The following is an 18583-nucleotide window of genomic DNA, read 5'->3' as shown; positions in this document are numbered from 1 at the left end:
TACTGATTTGCTATTGTCAATATAAAAATAAAAAATTCTTTTATATACAATAAGGAAAAGTTTATTTTTATTTTACATAAAAGTAAAATGCCTGACAATGATAATTATATTAAAAATTGCATTCAGAATTTTTTTCGAAATGAGATCTGCGCACACATGTTGATATTTATTATGAAGATATTGAAAATGAAGTATACGATTGGATTTATATATTCTTACGATAAATATCTAAATTATCTAAATGTTTATAAAAGTACTCATTTCGAAAAAGATTCTGAAAACAAAAATTAATATAAATAATTGTAGTAATATGTTGTACTTTTATGTAAAATAGAAATAAACTTTTTGCTTCCTTATTGTATATATATAAAAGAATTTTTTATTTTTATATTAACAATAGCAAATCAGTATTAACAGTTATATATCAGTTTCATATATATATATATATCTATGCGAATATTTTTTATAAATATTACATAATATTTTTAGCCACAATAACTATCTAATAATAAACTTTATTACATTTTTAAGAAAAAAATACGGAAAAAGAAAAAAAAATTGTAAAAGGCATGGTCTCGTACATGAGATCTCTAATATTGTAATCATTAGGCTTGTTCACTAGCCATGCCTGTTATTTAGCATTTATGATGCATATATGGATAAATCATCTGTTGTTAGTGGAAGTGAGACAGAAGATATATGAAGAATGGAAACATATTCGATTCTAATAACAAATCTGTATTTTGTTTACAAGTATTAACATGCGATTATTAGTTTTAAATATTACTAGTATTAATATTATTAATAATATAAGTATATAAGTATTAATAATAAGTATTAATATTATTAAATATTCTATCCTTATATATCTAAGGATGATTAAGAAAAAAAAGAAACACCATTTCTAAATTAATGAATGATCTATGAATACACCGAATATTTGTAATAATGATTTAATTCTGTTATCCAAATGTGAAAGTTAACTTTTGACCACGGAATCGTACCTCCTGGCCCACTGTGCTGTGATGTTATTTTAATCGCATAAAATGTTCGCTTATTTGTTTATCTTTTAATTAATATAATTATTGCGCGAATAAATAAATGCAAAAGAACATTTCTGTTCACTTTATTCTGCTCTACCCGCTTATAAACATTGGTCCACTAATTACCGGACATGCAGTATGTATGACTATGTAAAATGGAAAAAATGTCATGTACAAATGAAATCAATAAGTGTACGTATACACACATATGATTATGTTTGCTCGCTTTTATTGCATTTGATGCTATTGCTAAAAAAAATTAATGCAATATTTTTTCATCAAACATTATTATACAGATAATATGATTAACACATATTCAATTTTACAAACGGCATCTTATTTTTTACCCCTTGTATATATTTTTACAGGCATTTAAAATTTATAGTAAGTAGCATTTACGTTGCGCCTTGCGGGGCCCCGCGATGCTATGCACTGGATCCGCGGATCTGAGTAACAGCTGATAGTAGAAACCTTGTGATTTGTAGTTATAATATAACCCTACTTGTCATTAAAGTTTCAGTGAAGTTTTTTTAGTGTATAGAAATCTAGTGTGATATCTATATACTGTGACTATACACAATTATAAGTTTATATACTTGTAGTTGTACTAGTAGTGTGATATCCGTACACTGCTAGTGTGTTAAAATATTAAAAACATTGTTGTGAGTGCTTTACGGTTTTAGACATTTTGTGTTGCATAAAAGAGCAGAAAAGCATTGAATTTTCCGTTTTCTTTAACGTTTTTAAACGTGAATAACGTGTTACACAAGATGGGAAAAAAGTACAGCAGCCAACGATTGAAACTCACTCGCAGAAGATTGTCCACGAAAGGAGGATGGATTAAAAGGTTAGTTATAATCATTATTTTTGTATTGCATGTTCTTATTTCTGATATGAAATGTTTAGAAAATTATATGATTTGGTATTACATTCTAAAAAACGTCCTTATATATATGTAATATGATATTATGATATTATATGTTAAATACTAAATATTTCATAAAGTTAGCACTTTTTTCAACATTTTCCTACATGACATGATGAAAAGAATTTTGATTATTACAGTTCTTCCGACTTGACCAAATATATAATGCACTTACTATGAGAAACATAATTCTTTACTTTCTTTATATTAATTGCTACACCTCACTATTACATGTATAATAATTCATAGACAGAATTTTTGGAAAGTCCAATAATATATTATAGAACGTTATGAAATGTTTTCAAGAAAGAAGAATAAAAAAACATTTTGTATGATATAATTTTCTAAATATTTTTGTATCAGCTGTAAGATCATGCACAGCATAGTAAGGTTTTCTAATATGAAATTTGTAACTCAAATTATGTATAATAAAGTTGAGACATATAAGCTGATTATTTTAAATAGATTTCAACATGTTTTCTTTTTTAACAAAATTACTTATAAAAGTGTTGTATCTATACATTTAAAATTGTATTATCTATAAAAAGATCTTTTCTAAAAAGTTAAATATAAAGTTATTCATATAATGAAAGATCAAGCAACATTTTTCACTGAAAGCTCCATTTTTTATGGCTTTTTCTTAAAGTCCTTAAGGGGATCCTAAAGCGGAGATCGAACTCCGACGGGTTTGCGCCCTCATCTAGATGGAACTAAAAATGTCGATAACATTTATTTATGAATGTCGATAATGTCGATAATTTCTATCGAGTGTAACGTCCCCATATTTTAGCAAGTAGATTTCCACTCGTAAATTTTTGTTTTAAACTTTCTAGTTTATCGCCTCTTGGAATTATCGCTCGCTGTATCAATAGCGCTCGACACATGTCGCCAGAAAGGCGCAACACGAAACCTTTCGCGTAACGTAAACCCCTTGTTGCGTTTCAAAGCGTACGACTGTAAATTATCTGTCGTCGCTCTCAAAACTTAGGTCCGGATATCACCTACGGTTTTATGTTAACCATACCACTCTCAAAACTTAGGTTCGAGTATCGCCTGCAGTTTTATATAAACCATGCCTCGAACATTCGATATTCTAAAGCGAGATTACATCCATGTGCGGTCCTATTGCATAGGACAAACCTTTGTCTCTGAAGATCCAGAAGAGTATAAATACGGGCCCTGCGATGCCGCCGAGTCAGTATTCAATTTTTCAGTAAGCCGTCAATACTCAGTCAGAGAGTCAGTTTCGGTCAAATCGTTAGTCTTCGCATTCGCAATTTCAATTCTGACTCAGTCTTGGTCTAATTCTAATTCCAGTTCTAGTTTCGTCCTAGTTCGGTACGGTTAATTTAAGTTCGGTTTATCAATTTTATATGTTCAATTACTTAATTCGCAAACTGCGCGTTCCATTTCTAGAACATAAGTGCTAATATGTTTGTAAGAATTCTTATCTTATAAGTTCGTTTGAGTGTAATTTCATTTATAAACCAATGTACTCTTATTTTCATTTATAATTACATTTATTTGGTTGTTTTGAGAATTTTATCTTTAATTTCAAATCCTTAAACATTATTCCAATTTAGCGTGCGATCCTTAAATTCCAACGAATAATAAAAGGTAAAGACGTGTCGCGAAATAACTCTAGTGCAGTGATTCCTCGACCGCAAGATAACCAGCAACAATGACGCATCTGAAGATTCATCTCCATACGACTATCAGCCTGCTATTGGAAGATCGATCCTGGAACCGATCGGGCGCCTTACAATTAGATTGAGTTATCACTGGCTTCAGGTACCATACAAGTCGACACCGGTGAGTCCGTTCCAAATTTATTTGCATGGGAAGGTTTAAAGTTAAAATCTGAGCAAGAGAAAATGCCAGATACCGAAGTAACATCTTCGCGCCCAGACTCAAATTGTAATTGTCGTTTCGTGTACTGTATCTTGGATAACGCGTGCTTGAATAGAAATACTGGCACGATATTGTGCCTCAATTGCTATCACGATTTATCAGAACCAACGCGAAATGATTTCGAACACGTCCTCGGACATCATTTGAATATCGGTTCTATAGTTCCATTAGCAAAGTGTCGTGTTTGTGGCCAGAACGTATCTCAACCTTTTCCAGTGCGTCACTGTCTCGCGTGTCTCAATCATTTTATAAGCCTAACAAATCAATTAACTCGGAGAAGGACGAAGTGTTGCTAATCTTCCCGATCCTACCAGCGTTCTACTTGGCGGAGGCCCGGGAATACGTACGTTAGTTATAACCAGCTTATTAAATCAACCGTCTGATTAATCGAATTTTAAATAATTGATATGTGTGTGGGGAAACGTTACGCTTGTCGGTCGCCTCGATTGGAATATCTTTATAGGTACTCCTTAGCTAGTTGCGTTCGTGAAACCAGCTTCGTGAATCCTACGGCAAAAGAGCGTCTTTGCAAAGAATGCATCGCTAGCGAACCGATTGAATATAAAAGTTTATTCGTAGTTTTAAATGATAGGCATTACGCATCCGTCGGGCGTCGCCGCCCAAGATTACATTGCATTATTTGCCATCGCTACCTCGCGTTGATTCAACCGATTTCCGAGTGTCACGAATGCGAAGACAGGTACCTTAATTATATGCAAAATCTCGCTGAAAACGGAGAAAGTTTTTATGATCAGCGAAACCCAATGTTACTCTCTTAAATTTTCGGTCAACATATACTTGATGCATTCTAATGGTATTAAGCGATTCTTTCATTTCAAATGCATGATAATAAAACTTAAATAATTACATGTCAGTCACAATGGTTGATTACTATTTCTTACTACGTTGCTGCATTATTATCATATTCATTTTCTTGTGGTCTTACTCGGATTCATTATTTGCCTCTATTTAAATTAACTATTCATTAAAATACGGTCCTAATTATTACTATACACGTTGTTTTGCAGAGTCGCAACAAAATATCGATGCGATACTGCTTTCCTTAAGATTTATTATTTGAATTTATTATTCATTAAAATACGGTCCTAATTATTACTATACACGTTGTTTGCGTAAGGAGCAACAAAATATCAATGCGATACTGTTTTCCTTTACGATTTATTATTTAAATTTATTATTCATTAGAATACGGTCCTAATTATTGGTCATACACGTTGTTCGCGTAAGGAGCAACAAAATATCAATGCGATACTGCTTCCCTTACGATCTCTCATTTAATTTCGCTATCCATTAGAAAGGGATTTTGGTTACGATTTTTTATATTAAACACAACATTTGTGTTTCACGTTCTTTTTCTGATCTTTTACTTTTTCATTGGTTCGTGAATCTTACCGATTGAGTCTCGCGTAAAGGTGCGAACACTACGTGTTACCGCCACCGCGCCGGGACGTGACATTAAATTTGGTGACAGCGGTGGGATTGTTCGAATAATTAATTAAAAAGGTGTCGCATAGGCACGCGCGCCCTACGGTAAAATTTTGGTGAATTGCTACGTCTATTAAAATGGATACGCGAAATAAAAAGGGGCCTAAACCAGAAGGGGGTTTTAGTGAATCAGAAATTGAAATTATGAGCGCGAAACTCGCCCAGCAACAATCGCAATTACAAATGCAACACGCAGAATTGCAAAAACAAGATCAAGCTCTTAGGATTCAGCGCGAACAATTCGAACGCGAAAGAGACGAATCTTTACAATTGTTGGCCGGAGAACGACAACAAATCCGACAAAAAGAATTAGAATCCCGACAGTTACAAGAGAGCGAAGACGCGTTTAAAAATGAGATTTTGCGGGAGTTGAGTCAGTTACGACAGGAAGTAGATAGTACGCGATTAACAAATAGGGAGCGGGGGTATAATCAACAGGAGGAACAAGCGGAAATGTCGCCAATTCCGAAGGTATCTTTTCGCGAAGCTACCGAATCCGTACCTACATTCGACGGATACAATGTTCCATTATCACAGTTCGTACGCGCTTGCCGTCGCGCTAGAGAACTAGTGCCTTCATTTTCCGAGCGAAATCTCACGAAACTATTAATTAACAAACTCCGCGGTAGAGCCTACTACGCCGTCGAAGATGAACCGTGCGAAACGATAACACAGTTGATTGATCTTCTAACTACCGCATTCGGTTCACCAAAAACAGTAGACCAATATCGTGGTGAATTGAGCACTGTGTATATAAAACCAAACGAACACATGCTCGATTACATCAGTCGTATCAAAGAGCTTCGCGCCGCTATTTTAGACACCGAACGACGCGAAAAGGGGTCAGTAACCCATTTGTTAGTCAAAGAAATCGATAAATTAACCGCGAAATCATTCCGCGACGGGTTACCGTTAGAATACAGGTTGCAAATGCCGTTAGATGAAGAATTCGATCCGTTTAAAGCTTTCGGTGTCGCCAAAGCCCTCGCGAAAAGGCATGAATTAGATAGGCAAAGATATGATACGCGACCGAAAAACGAGCGTATCCCCGAAAGATACCCGGTTACTTCTATCGGACGTCCCCTCGCGCAATCGACACCCAATCACCGGTACAATAATAACATCAACTCTCGAAACGAGCCGATTTATCGTGATTCGCGTGGACCCGCGGCACCGCGCCACGGTTTTGCAAATAAAGAGAATGCACCCGATCACAATCAATCAATTTCACGAAATCAAAATCTGCGGAACGAATATCAAAATCCGACTCGGGTAGAAAACGCGCGTAATTTACGCCCAAATAACCATAATAATAATAACAATACTGTGGAAAAATGGTGCCGCTACTGTAAGAACCGCGGGCACGAAATCGAAGAATGTCGCAAACGAGAATATAATAACTCACAGAAATTGCAGTCGGGAAACGCGCAAAATCCCTCGGGACAAACGGGCGCACCCCGAGTGGACTTCGTAAAGAATTCGCGTCCAATAAACGTAATCGAAGCCACCCCGAGCACATCATCGGAGTCGCAACCCTAAACCCGACTGAATTTTCGCATGCTCCTACTGTCTCTATATCCGCAATTGGCCTTCTTCAACGAATAGATTTTATGTTAGATACTGGCGCCGCGCCAAATTTAGTGAAAAAACGGAGCGTACATCCCGAGACTCCTGTCCATACACAGGAAATATTATTCCTTAGCGGAATAACTAATGGTAGAATTAAAACTCTCGGGTCTATTGAAGTAAATTTTATGGGTTATCCTGTCACTTTCCATATCGTTCCTGATAATTTTCCCATCGCGCAAGAGGGCATCCTAGGATTTGACTTTCTTCGCGATGCTACTAAAATCGATTTTCATGGAAAATGTATACATTGGCAAGGGGTGATCATCCCCTTCGCGCTACGAGAAACTATCGTAGTACCTGGTAGATCAAGCACGACACTTTGCCTTAGGGTTACTAATTCTGAAATCTCCGAAGGTTACATTCCGCGACTTAGCGTCGGACAAGGAATCTACTTCGGTGATGCGGTCGTGACGAATCGAAACGGAAAGGTATACACTCGAATAACTAATACGAATAATTCTGATATTCGACTCGAAATTCCTAGTATAGAATTACAGGAAATCGAGAAAATTTCTAATCGTCCTAGTGACAAATTCAATTCTATTTCTTGCGATAAAGATAAAGTAAAATCAAGCGATATAAATATCGATTGTCTTAGTGACAAATTCAATTCTATTTCTTGCAACAAAGATGAGGCAAAAGCAAGTGATATAAATATCGACTGTCCTAGTGACAAAGTCAATTCAATTTCTTGTGGTAAAGACGAAATAATTTCGAGCATTGATTGCATTAGTGACAAACTTAATTCAATCTCTTGCAATAAAGATAAAACAATTTCGAGTAATAAAGATTCTAATAATGTTGGTGACGGATCTGACTCTATTTCTTGTAGTAAAAACAAGACTATTTCGAATGGTAAAAATTTTGATTTTTCAACCAACGGGCGTAATCCTAATTTTCATGGCAAAAATGAGATAAATTCAAAAGGTAGATCGACGCGTTGCGCTACAGTTCATACGAAAGGAAACGAGAGAGTTCAAATCATCCGGGAACTCCTTCGGCTAGATCATTTAAATAAAGAAGAATCGGAACACATCGACATGCTTATTCAGAAGCATAGCGATCTCTTTCGATTACCGGATGATAAACTTACGTGTACAACCGAGATGAGCCATAAAATTACGACGACCGACAATCTACCTATTAACACTAAACAGTATAGATTCCCGCCTATTCACAAGGAAGAGATTAACAAACAAGTCAAAGAACTTTTAGATAATAAAATAATTAGATCATCTGATTCACCATACAATTCTCCCTTGTGGATAGTGCCCAAAAAACCAGACTCCAAGGGAAATAAAAAATGGAGAATGGTCATAGATTATCGCATGCTTAACGAAAAAACGGTAGGCGACGCTTACCCCCTTCCGAATATTACCGATATCCTAGATCAATTAGGGAGCGCGAAATACTTTAGCGTATTTGATCTTGCGTCCGGTTTTCATCAAATTCCTATGGACACGGCGGATGCACCGAAAACAGCATTCTCGACGCCGTATGGTCATTATCATTTCAATCGCATGCCTTTCGGGCTCAAAAACGCGCCCGCTACTTTCCAGCGGTTAATGGATCAAATTTTATCAGGCCTCCAAGGCATAGAATTATTTGTTTATCTCGACGACATCGTGATTTATGCAAGTTCATTGGAAGAACATAAAATAAAATTTAATAAATTAGCGGGTAGATTACGACAAGCGAATCTTCGGTTGCAGCCCGATAAATGTGAATTCTTGCGTAGAGAAGTAAATTATCTCGGGCATGTCATAAGCGAAATGGGTGTCAAACCCGATCCAAAAAAGATACTCGCTGTACAGGAGTTTCCGAGACCCAAAAATGCTAAAAATATAAAGCAATTTCTTGGTTTGGCTGGTTATTATCGCAAATTTATTCCTGATTTCTCTAAAATTGCCAAGCCACTAACTGAATTATTGAAGAAAGATGTAAAGTTTATTTGGACGAGTAAGCAGGAAGATGCGTTTGTTTATTTGAGAAATTCTTTATGCTCGGAACCTCTTTTACAATATCCGGACTTTACTAAACCGTTTATTGTAACGACCGATGCTTCAGGTTACGCGATCGGAGGTATTTTAAGTCAAGGCGCGATAGGTAAAGATTTGCCGATAGCGTATACCTCGCGTTTATTGAATAACGCGGAATCAAACTATTCGACCATTGAAAAGGAATTGTTAGCGATAGTATATTGCGTTAATTATTTTAGACCCTATCTTTACGGACATAAATTTTTACTTGTGACGGACCACAAGCCGTTAGTTTGGTTACATTCGGTTAAAGATCCGACTTCGAGGCTTGTTCGTTGGAGACTTAAATTGGCGGAATACGAATACGAGGTCATTTATAAGGCCGGTAAAATTAACGTAAATGCAGACGCTCTGTCTAGAAACCCAATAAGTGATCCTACCTTCCCCTCCAACATGCCAAAATCGCTCCAAATCTTACCACTATTCACAGATAGCGAATCTGTTAATCTTTCTCCCAATCCTAGCATTGTACAAGACGATACGAACTACCAAGACGATGACGATGACATAGAGGAAATTGAATCATCTGTGATTCAAAATATGAATAACAATCGAGAGACGGCAGATATACATGATCTGACGGATTTTTCTGATGACGATTTGTCAGATGATGATTTTTCCAAAAACGAAACAAATAATGATAACGCAGTAAGCGAAAATTTTAATATAATTCACGATTTTGGACTTCACGAAATTCGCGACAATTTTTTATCGCGAAGTGATGATTTAGTGATATTCGTCACACAGAAGGGTGAACCTTGTGACAAGGGAGCGCGAATGCTCGCTGACGTTGGCAAACTCCCGCCTATTTCTGAGAGTGCTCTTGCCCGAGCCAGGGTAATAAATCACGAAAATAAAAATATAATTGCTTTAGTGATAAAAGAACGGGTATCAAGTTTGACAGAAATTGAATTTATTGAAGAATCTTTGCACTCGTTATTAGATGTGGTAACTGAACTTGATCTTAAAACTATTTCAATTTGCAAAGGTGATGTAGCTAGTATCGGTTGGAATGTGATTGCTTCACTCCTTCGACGGATATTCTCCGAAAGCGAAACAAAAATACTGATTTGCAATAACGAAATAATTTTACCACCCGAGGAAGACCGTTTTAAAATAATAACGGAAAACCATTCGTCCATTATCGGAGGACACAAAGGTGTAACCAAAACGTACGATCGGATTAGGCAAAAATATTTTTGGCCCTATATGAAACGAACTATACAAAATTTTATACAAAAATGTAAAAATTGTCAGCTTAAAAAACTGGTACGCGTAAAGACTAAACAACCAATGACTCTGACTGATACACCCGATACGGCATTCGACAAAATCTCTATGGACATAATGGGACCGTTACCCGCCTCAAGATCAGGCAACACTCATATATTGACGATCCAAGACCTCCTTACTAAATACTGCCTTGCGATTCCTCTCAAACATACCACTGCTACCCATGTAGCCGATGCATTTATCCAAGATTTTATTTGTACATTCGGAGCCCCGAAAGCTCTTTTGACTGATCAAGGTACAAATTTTGTTAATATTTTGATGCGTACTGTTGCGCATAAATTTAGAATTAGGCAATATAAAACTACTGCCTACAGGCCTCAGTCGAACGGTTCGGTAGAACGCTCACACCACGTTTTGTGGGAGTATTTGAAACAATTTGTTACCCGTAAAGATTGGGACGAATATCTAAAATTTGCATGTTTTTCTTATAATACAAGCGTGCATGAAGGTACGAGATATACGCCTTATGAATTGGTTTTCGGTAAAATTGCTAGAGTTCCAAGTAGCGATCCATCTTTGGATGATATTCGTAACGAAAGTTATGCTAATTACTTGACTCAATTGTTTCTTCGTTTAAATGAGGTACAAGATAATGCTCGAAATAATTTAATCAGGTCAAAGGAGAGATCAAAGACTTATTACGATAGACGAATTAAGCCATACGAGTTTAAAGTGGGTGATAAAGTTTATTTGTTAAAAGAGCCGAACAAAAACAAACTGTGTGATCAATATATCGGCCCTTACGATGTTATTCAGGTGATGAACAATAATAATGTCAAATTAGCGATAAGTTTACACAAGACTCGAATTGTGCATGCCGATAAGTTACGTATCGCAAAGGGTGCACCCCACTCTACGGATCCCCCACCAGTCGTCAATGAAGACTTATATAACTGGCCATCGGAACAATCAACAGCCAGTTCATCAAGAAGGAATCGGACGACATCATCATGAAAGCTACTCTAATCATACTCCTACTGCTCGTACCCCTTTCACTGGGACTCACTGGGTACGATTGCACAGGAAACGGATTAAATATAACGACACTCTCGCTCATTGATATTGGTGATTGCAATTTGGATAGTATCGAACCCAATCGAGAGGAAACATACATCCAACTGCTACAACTGTCCGACTTTCATCGTATTAAGGTCATACAATGTAAAGTGGAAATAAACCGCATTGTATATCATTGCGGAATGCATTCTCACATTTCAATAGTGCACAATGGACAGAGAAATTATGTTCAAGAAATTGGATCAATTGGCTGCTCTCGTCTTCACGAAACCGGAACTGTCGTGATCGGAAATGCAATAATTGATCGTGTTCCGCAAAACCGTACTAGCCGACACAGTATTACTCTGGCCGGATCGGTTGCTACGGATGGGCGCTGTTCTGGTGCACAATATACCGACGGACAGGGATCATGGGATAGCGTTGTTGTCCAAGCCACCGTCAAGGTGGAATTACACTCATTTGAAGCTCCAGTAAAAAGAGTTTCAAATCTCGTGATGCTGCCATCGGGAACAACATGTGATGCCTTCACAGGATACTGCATAGATTCAGAAGGAGGTGAATCTTATTGGTCTGTAACATCAATCGACAATTGCCATTTCGACCAGTATGATACTTTATACGAGGGGTATGCTACCAAGCTTACACCGCGAGATAATCAATCCACGCCTGTAGTATATGCAGTTACAACACATGGAACGACTTTCGCACTGGCAAAAACTACAGAAGTTAATCTTTGTGGATACAGAATCTACCACACGGAACATCCGAAGCTCTTCATCTTCGAAACCCAGCAAGGGAAAGCATTCAGAACACGTTCTAAAACGCCTGTAGACAATTTAGATATATTTGCTTACGTGAATTCTAAATTTGTCTACATCGAGAAGCATGTCCAAAGCCAACTCTCAACACTATACCAAGACATCATGGAACAGAAATGTGCTCTAGAAAAACAAATCCTGAAGAATGCACTCTCACTGGCCAGCATCGCCCCGGACGAGATGGCCTCTCGAATTATGAAAAACGTTGGTTACACAGCAGTAATCGCCGGTGATGTTATTCACATCATCAAATGCGAGCCTACCGAGTGCAAAATTAGACACACAGAAGACTGCTACAACGAGCTTCCAGTTTATCATCGGAATATTTCCATGTTTCTGCTACCAAGATCAAGAATTCTTTCCAAAGCGGGAACTCGGCGAGACTGCAACGAACTTTTGCCTACGATGTACAAGTTACATGGAATTTGGTTTCGGACGGGACAACGTCCAACGGAGTCACTGCCTCCACAAACCATTCAACCTCTCACCAATCCAAAATGGAAATACGTCAACCCTTCATCGCTTGCCACAAGCGGAATTTACACAAACGATGATCTGGAACGATTGCGGGACCATATAATGTTTCCAGTCGAAAAGCCGTCAACTTTACATAATTTGGCCCGAGGAGTGATGGGACAAACCGTTCCATCCGGGAGCATTTCAATTTTGGGTCTTCTGGACGAGAAATCTTTGGATCAGCTGGCTGAAAGCACCGGTAAAAGAATTTGGAGGGGCTTTATCAGTTTTGGATCCGCGAGTGCAGGAGTGCTCGGAATTTTTATCGTTATTCGAGTAACGAAACTTGTCATCGATACGATCATCCACGGTTACGCTCTACATTCTGTTTATGGATGGAGCTTACATCTTTTGGGAGCCATCTGGACTTCCATCACCCATTTATTACTACATCTGGGTCAAACGGCACCAATCAAAGAGAAGAAGACTCCAAACCAGGGTGAAAACGTGGAACCATCCGCCCCATCACCTGTGCCGATCTGCGAACAATCTCAGGAATCGTCCTCTGGTGAAAATTGTAATGTGAGTGAACATAAATACACTTATAAAGAATTAAGACAATTGTTAGACGACTGTCCACGCGACATCGTACCCCAGGTTAAGGTAACGAAATAATATTTTGAACTATCTTGTACTCTCATATATATATGGTTGCGTATATTTCATAATCTCTCCTTCATCATATTATCTTGATAATTTTATGGTTAAGTATATTCCATTATGCTTCGGTAATTTTATATATGGTTGCAAATATTGCACTATTTCTTGTCCAAATTTATGTTTCGCTATTTTTGTATTGTGTGCTTCATGGTTATAATTGGTATACGTCCAAATATTGGATCAATTTTGTCAAAATTTATGTTTTATTTTTGTATTGCGCGGTTTATGGTTATAATTCGTATACGTCCAAATATTGGATCAATTTTGTCAAAACCTATGTTTTATTATTTTGTATTATGCTTTGGTTCATAGCTATAATTAGTATATGTTCAAATATTGGCGCATGGTCCAATATTTTATTTTAGGGAGGGAGGTGTAACGTCCCCATATTTTAGCAAGTAGATTTCCACTCGTAAATTTTTGTTTTAAACTTTCTAGTTTATCGCCTCTTGGAATTATCGCTCGCTGTATCAATAGCGCTCGACACATGTCGCCAGAAAGGCGCAACACGAAACCTTTCGCGTAACGTAAACCCCTTGTTGCGTTTCAAAGCGTACGACTGTAAATTATCTGTCGTCGCTCTCAAAACTTAGGTCCGGATATCACCTACGGTTTTATGTTAACCATACCACTCTCAAAACTTAGGTTCGAGTATCGCCTGCAGTTTTATATAAACCATGCCTCGAACATTCGATATTCTAAAGCGAGATTACATCCATGTGCGGTCCTATTGCATAGGACAAACCTTTGTCTCTGAAGATCCAGAAGAGTATAAATACGGGCCCTGCGATGCCGCCGAGTCAGTATTCAATTTTTCAGTAAGCCGTCAATACTCAGTCAGAGAGTCAGTTTCGGTCAAATCGTTAGTCTTCGCATTCGCAATTTCAATTCTGACTCAGTCTTGGTCTAATTCTAATTCCAGTTCTAGTTTCGTCCTAGTTCGGTACGGTTAATTTAAGTTCGGTTTATCAATTTTATATGTTCAATTACTTAATTCGCAAACTGCGCGTTCCATTTCTAGAACATAAGTGCTAATATGTTTGTAAGAATTCTTATCTTATAAGTTCGTTTGAGTGTAATTTCATTTATAAACCAATGTACTCTTATTTTCATTTATAATTACATTTATTTGGTTGTTTTGAGAATTTTATCTTTAATTTCAAATCCTTAAACATTATTCCAATTTAGCGTGCGATCCTTAAATTCCAACGAATAATAAAAGGTAAAGACGTGTCGCGAAATAACTCTAGTGCAGTGATTCCTCGACCGCAAGATAACCAGCAACAATGACGCATCTGAAGATTCATCTCCATACGACTATCAGCCTGCTATTGGAAGATCGATCCTGGAACCGATCGGGCGCCTTACAATTAGATTGAGTTATCACTGGCTTCAGGTACCATACAAGTCGACACCGGTGAGTCCGTTCCAAATTTATTTGCATGGGAAGGTTTAAAGTTAAAATCTGAGCAAGAGAAAATGCCAGATACCGAAGTAACATCTTCGCGCCCAGACTCAAATTGTAATTGTCGTTTCGTGTACTGTATCTTGGATAACGCGTGCTTGAATAGAAATACTGGCACGATATTGTGCCTCAATTGCTATCACGATTTATCAGAACCAACGCGAAATGATTTCGAACACGTCCTCGGACATCATTTGAATATCGGTTCTATAGTTCCATTAGCAAAGTGTCGTGTTTGTGGCCAGAACGTATCTCAACCTTTTCCAGTGCGTCACTGTCTCGCGTGTCTCAATCATTTTATAAGCCTAACAAATCAATTAACTCGAGAAGGACGAAGTGTTGCTAATCTTCCCGATCCTACCAGCGTTCTACTTGGCGGAGGCCCGGGAATACGTACGTTAGTTATAACCAGCTTATTAAATCAACCGTCTGATTAATCGAATTTTAAATAATTGATATGTGTGTGGGGAAACGTTACGCTTGTCGGTCGCCTCGATTGGAATATCTTTATAGGTACTCCTTAGCTAGTTGCGTTCGTGAAACCAGCTTCGTGAATCCTACGGCAAAAGAGCGTCTTTGCAAAGAATGCATCGCTAGCGAACCGATTGAATATAAAAGTTTATTCGTAGTTTTAAATGATAGGCATTACGCATCCGTCGGGCGTCGCCGCCCAAGATTACATTGCATTATTTGCCATCGCTACCTCGCGTTGATTCAACCGATTTCCGAGTGTCACGAATGCGAAGACAGGTACCTTAATTATATGCAAAATCTCGCTGAAAACGGAGAAAGTTTTTATGATCAGCGAAACCCAATGTTACTCTCTTAAATTTTCGGTCAACATATACTTGATGCATTCTAATGGTATTAAGCGATTCTTTCATTTCAAATGCATGATAATAAAACTTAAATAATTACATGTCAGTCACAATGGTTGATTACTATTTCTTACTACGTTGCTGCATTATTATCATATTCATTTTCTTGTGGTCTTACTCGGATTCATTATTTGCCTCTATTTAAATTAACTATTCATTAAAATACGGTCCTAATTATTACTATACACGTTGTTTTGCAGAGTCGCAACAAAATATCGATGCGATACTGCTTTCCTTAAGATTTATTATTTGAATTTATTATTCATTAAAATACGGTCCTAATTATTACTATACACGTTGTTTGCGTAAGGAGCAACAAAATATCAATGCGATACTGTTTTCCTTTACGATTTATTATTTAAATTTATTATTCATTAGAATACGGTCCTAATTATTGGTCATACACGTTGTTCGCGTAAGGAGCAACAAAATATCAATGCGATACTGCTTCCCTTACGATCTCTCATTTAATTTCGCTATCCATTAGAAAGGGATTTTGGTTACGATTTTTTATATTAAACACAACATTTGTGTTTCACGTTCTTTTTCTGATCTTTTACTTTTTCATTGGTTCGTGAATCTTACCGATTGAGTCTCGCGTAAAGGTGCGAACACTACGTGTTACCGCCACCGCGCCGGGACGTGACACGAGTAACTACAAATATCGATAATGTCGATAATTTCTAGTTTTGCCATTATCGACAGGAATCTAAATGTATATTTCAGAGAAAGCATTGTGTTCAATATATTGAAATCAGACACTTTTGCGTATTTTTATTGCTCTATCGTCTCGCACGTGTATCTAAGCGTATGTAATGCGTGTCGATGGCAATAAAAAGTATGTCTGTCTTTATTGCACAGTTTGAACACAATTTCAGCACTGCTCACATTATGAAATATACTTTTTATACATCTTTCAAAAAAAATAATATTTTATTATTTATGTATATATGTATATGCATAATATATAAGAAAAATAAATAGAAACATATGTGTGTATATGATACATATATTCTTTGAATTGTAATTTTCTATAAGTTACAATGCAGTAAGTAACAGTTTATTGAATATTATATACATATATATATATAACTTTCTTATATATCTATATACATATATATATATATAATAAATATATTACATATGTGTGTGTGTAATTATTTTATAATGTTGGAAAAGGCAACAGCTTATTGTTTTTTATAATTTTATAAAAATGCTCTCTCATGCATTTTACATCCTTGGAATATTTTAATTCACAAGGATTGCCTCCTAAAGCTATAGTTGTAGCAAAAGCTGCAGCATAAAGTCCACAACTTATTCCATCAGGTTGTTTTTGAACCTTTTCAAAAATTATGTTACTTGAGCTTACTGTAGGATAACGAAGATGTATATAATTTTTTTCTTCAGCTACCAATTTATCGTATGTACAGCCAGGTAGACTATCGTACATCCGAAGTTTAGTGCCGTCAAAGAAAATACATCTCCAATGATTACTACAATTCCCTCCAATTATTTGTAAGCTTTTGTCACTATGACTAGCTTCAATTATGTGAGGGTATTGTAAATACAGTACACTTTGTGTTTCGAAAGAAGACGTATTTTTTATAATGCGCAAAAATTGATCCAACGATTCACTATTTAGTTGACTTTTTACATGCAAGACATTCTCTTTTATCAAAGTGATAGGAATAAAGGTTTCATCCAATAGTTTTTTATGTCTTACCATATCATCCTCACTTATATATCGTTTCTGTGAGTAACTTACGATCATACAGTCATCATTTTGCTCCTGCTTATCTTGCAGAACAAGAACAGTTGCATCGGTTTTTGCTGCTTCCATTGGTGAAACGTTCAGTTTGAATCGTTTGCTTTCTTCTATATCATTTTCATTTTCCATTACTCTTCGTCTACTTGTTCGACAGAGTATTTTTTTTCGCTGCTTCTTCTTTAGCTTCTATAATATAGTTTGGATTTCTGATAGGCATATGTCTATTATGACGACTGTCCAAGATTTCTGGAAGCATACATTCGTTATAGAAGCGTGTCAAGAAGGGCAGCATTTGATTTGTCCAAAACATTTTATCTGCATCAATGCGCAATATTTTCATGCTTTTTGGAGTCCAAATAGCAAAGATACAATATTCTCGCCGTGTTATATTTAACTGACCTTGAATTTGATAATAATATCGGTGATTCTGATTCATTTTGTTCTGATCTTTTTTATCAAAGATGCCTTTTAAGGAAGGCAATGTCTCTATGGCTTTTTCAGCTGCTAAATTTTCAGCAGATAGAGGACATTTGATTTCTACTAAACCATCTTCATCAATAAGTCCGTCTGGAGAAGCACCCAAGCATGGATTATCAGTATCGATGAATAATCCACAAGATTTCACTTCTTTGTTTAATTTCAAAGCCAATTCTTTCTTTGCTACTTCTTCATTTTCGCGACCATATTTTATGGCTGCGTTATCAATGAATGGTGGATATAAAATAGCTTTTACCGTTGCTGCGCAAGACATTGTCGGTCTCATGCGACATATAGTTCCAAAATTAGATGCCGTCAACATTTCTCGTCTCAATGAAAACCATAATTCGGATTCACTTTGGTTTCTTGTATCTATTTTGATGTTCTGCCAGTTTTTCGCATTTTCTAATAACTTTTCTAAGTGGTTTTGTCGAAGTTGTTCATATACGTGGGACGGAAGATCCGGTTTTTGCGACTGCGGACCGTAATGACAATCTGTTCCTGACTCTCCTTTGCATTTCTTTTGTCTTCCCTGTGCCTCTCGAGATTCTCTAGTTTTTGCAACTTTAATTTGTCGTTGCTTTTCAAGATTCTCGACAATAGGTGCAACAATCTTGCTCATACTTTGCAATTGCGTT

At 36.7% G+C, this 18583-nt stretch overlaps 1 protein-coding gene across 1 annotated transcript; it reads left to right on the top strand.

The window, feature by feature from the left end:
* Positions 1–11296: 11296 nt before the first annotated feature.
* LOC137001515 (uncharacterized) lies at positions 11297–14480 on the top strand. Its single transcript, XM_067360538.1, has one exon. The coding sequence runs from the start codon at positions 11297–11299 to the stop codon at positions 13310–13312; it is 2016 nt and encodes a 671-aa protein (XP_067216639.1). The 3' UTR covers positions 13313–14480.
* Positions 14481–18583: the final 4103 nt, after the last annotated feature.

This window comes from Linepithema humile, chromosome 8 (assembly GCF_040581485.1).
Source record: "Linepithema humile isolate Giens D197 chromosome 8, Lhum_UNIL_v1.0, whole genome shotgun sequence".
NCBI lineage: Eukaryota > Metazoa > Arthropoda > Insecta > Hymenoptera > Formicidae > Linepithema > Linepithema humile.
This window is presented reverse-complemented; position numbering and strand designations above follow the sequence as displayed.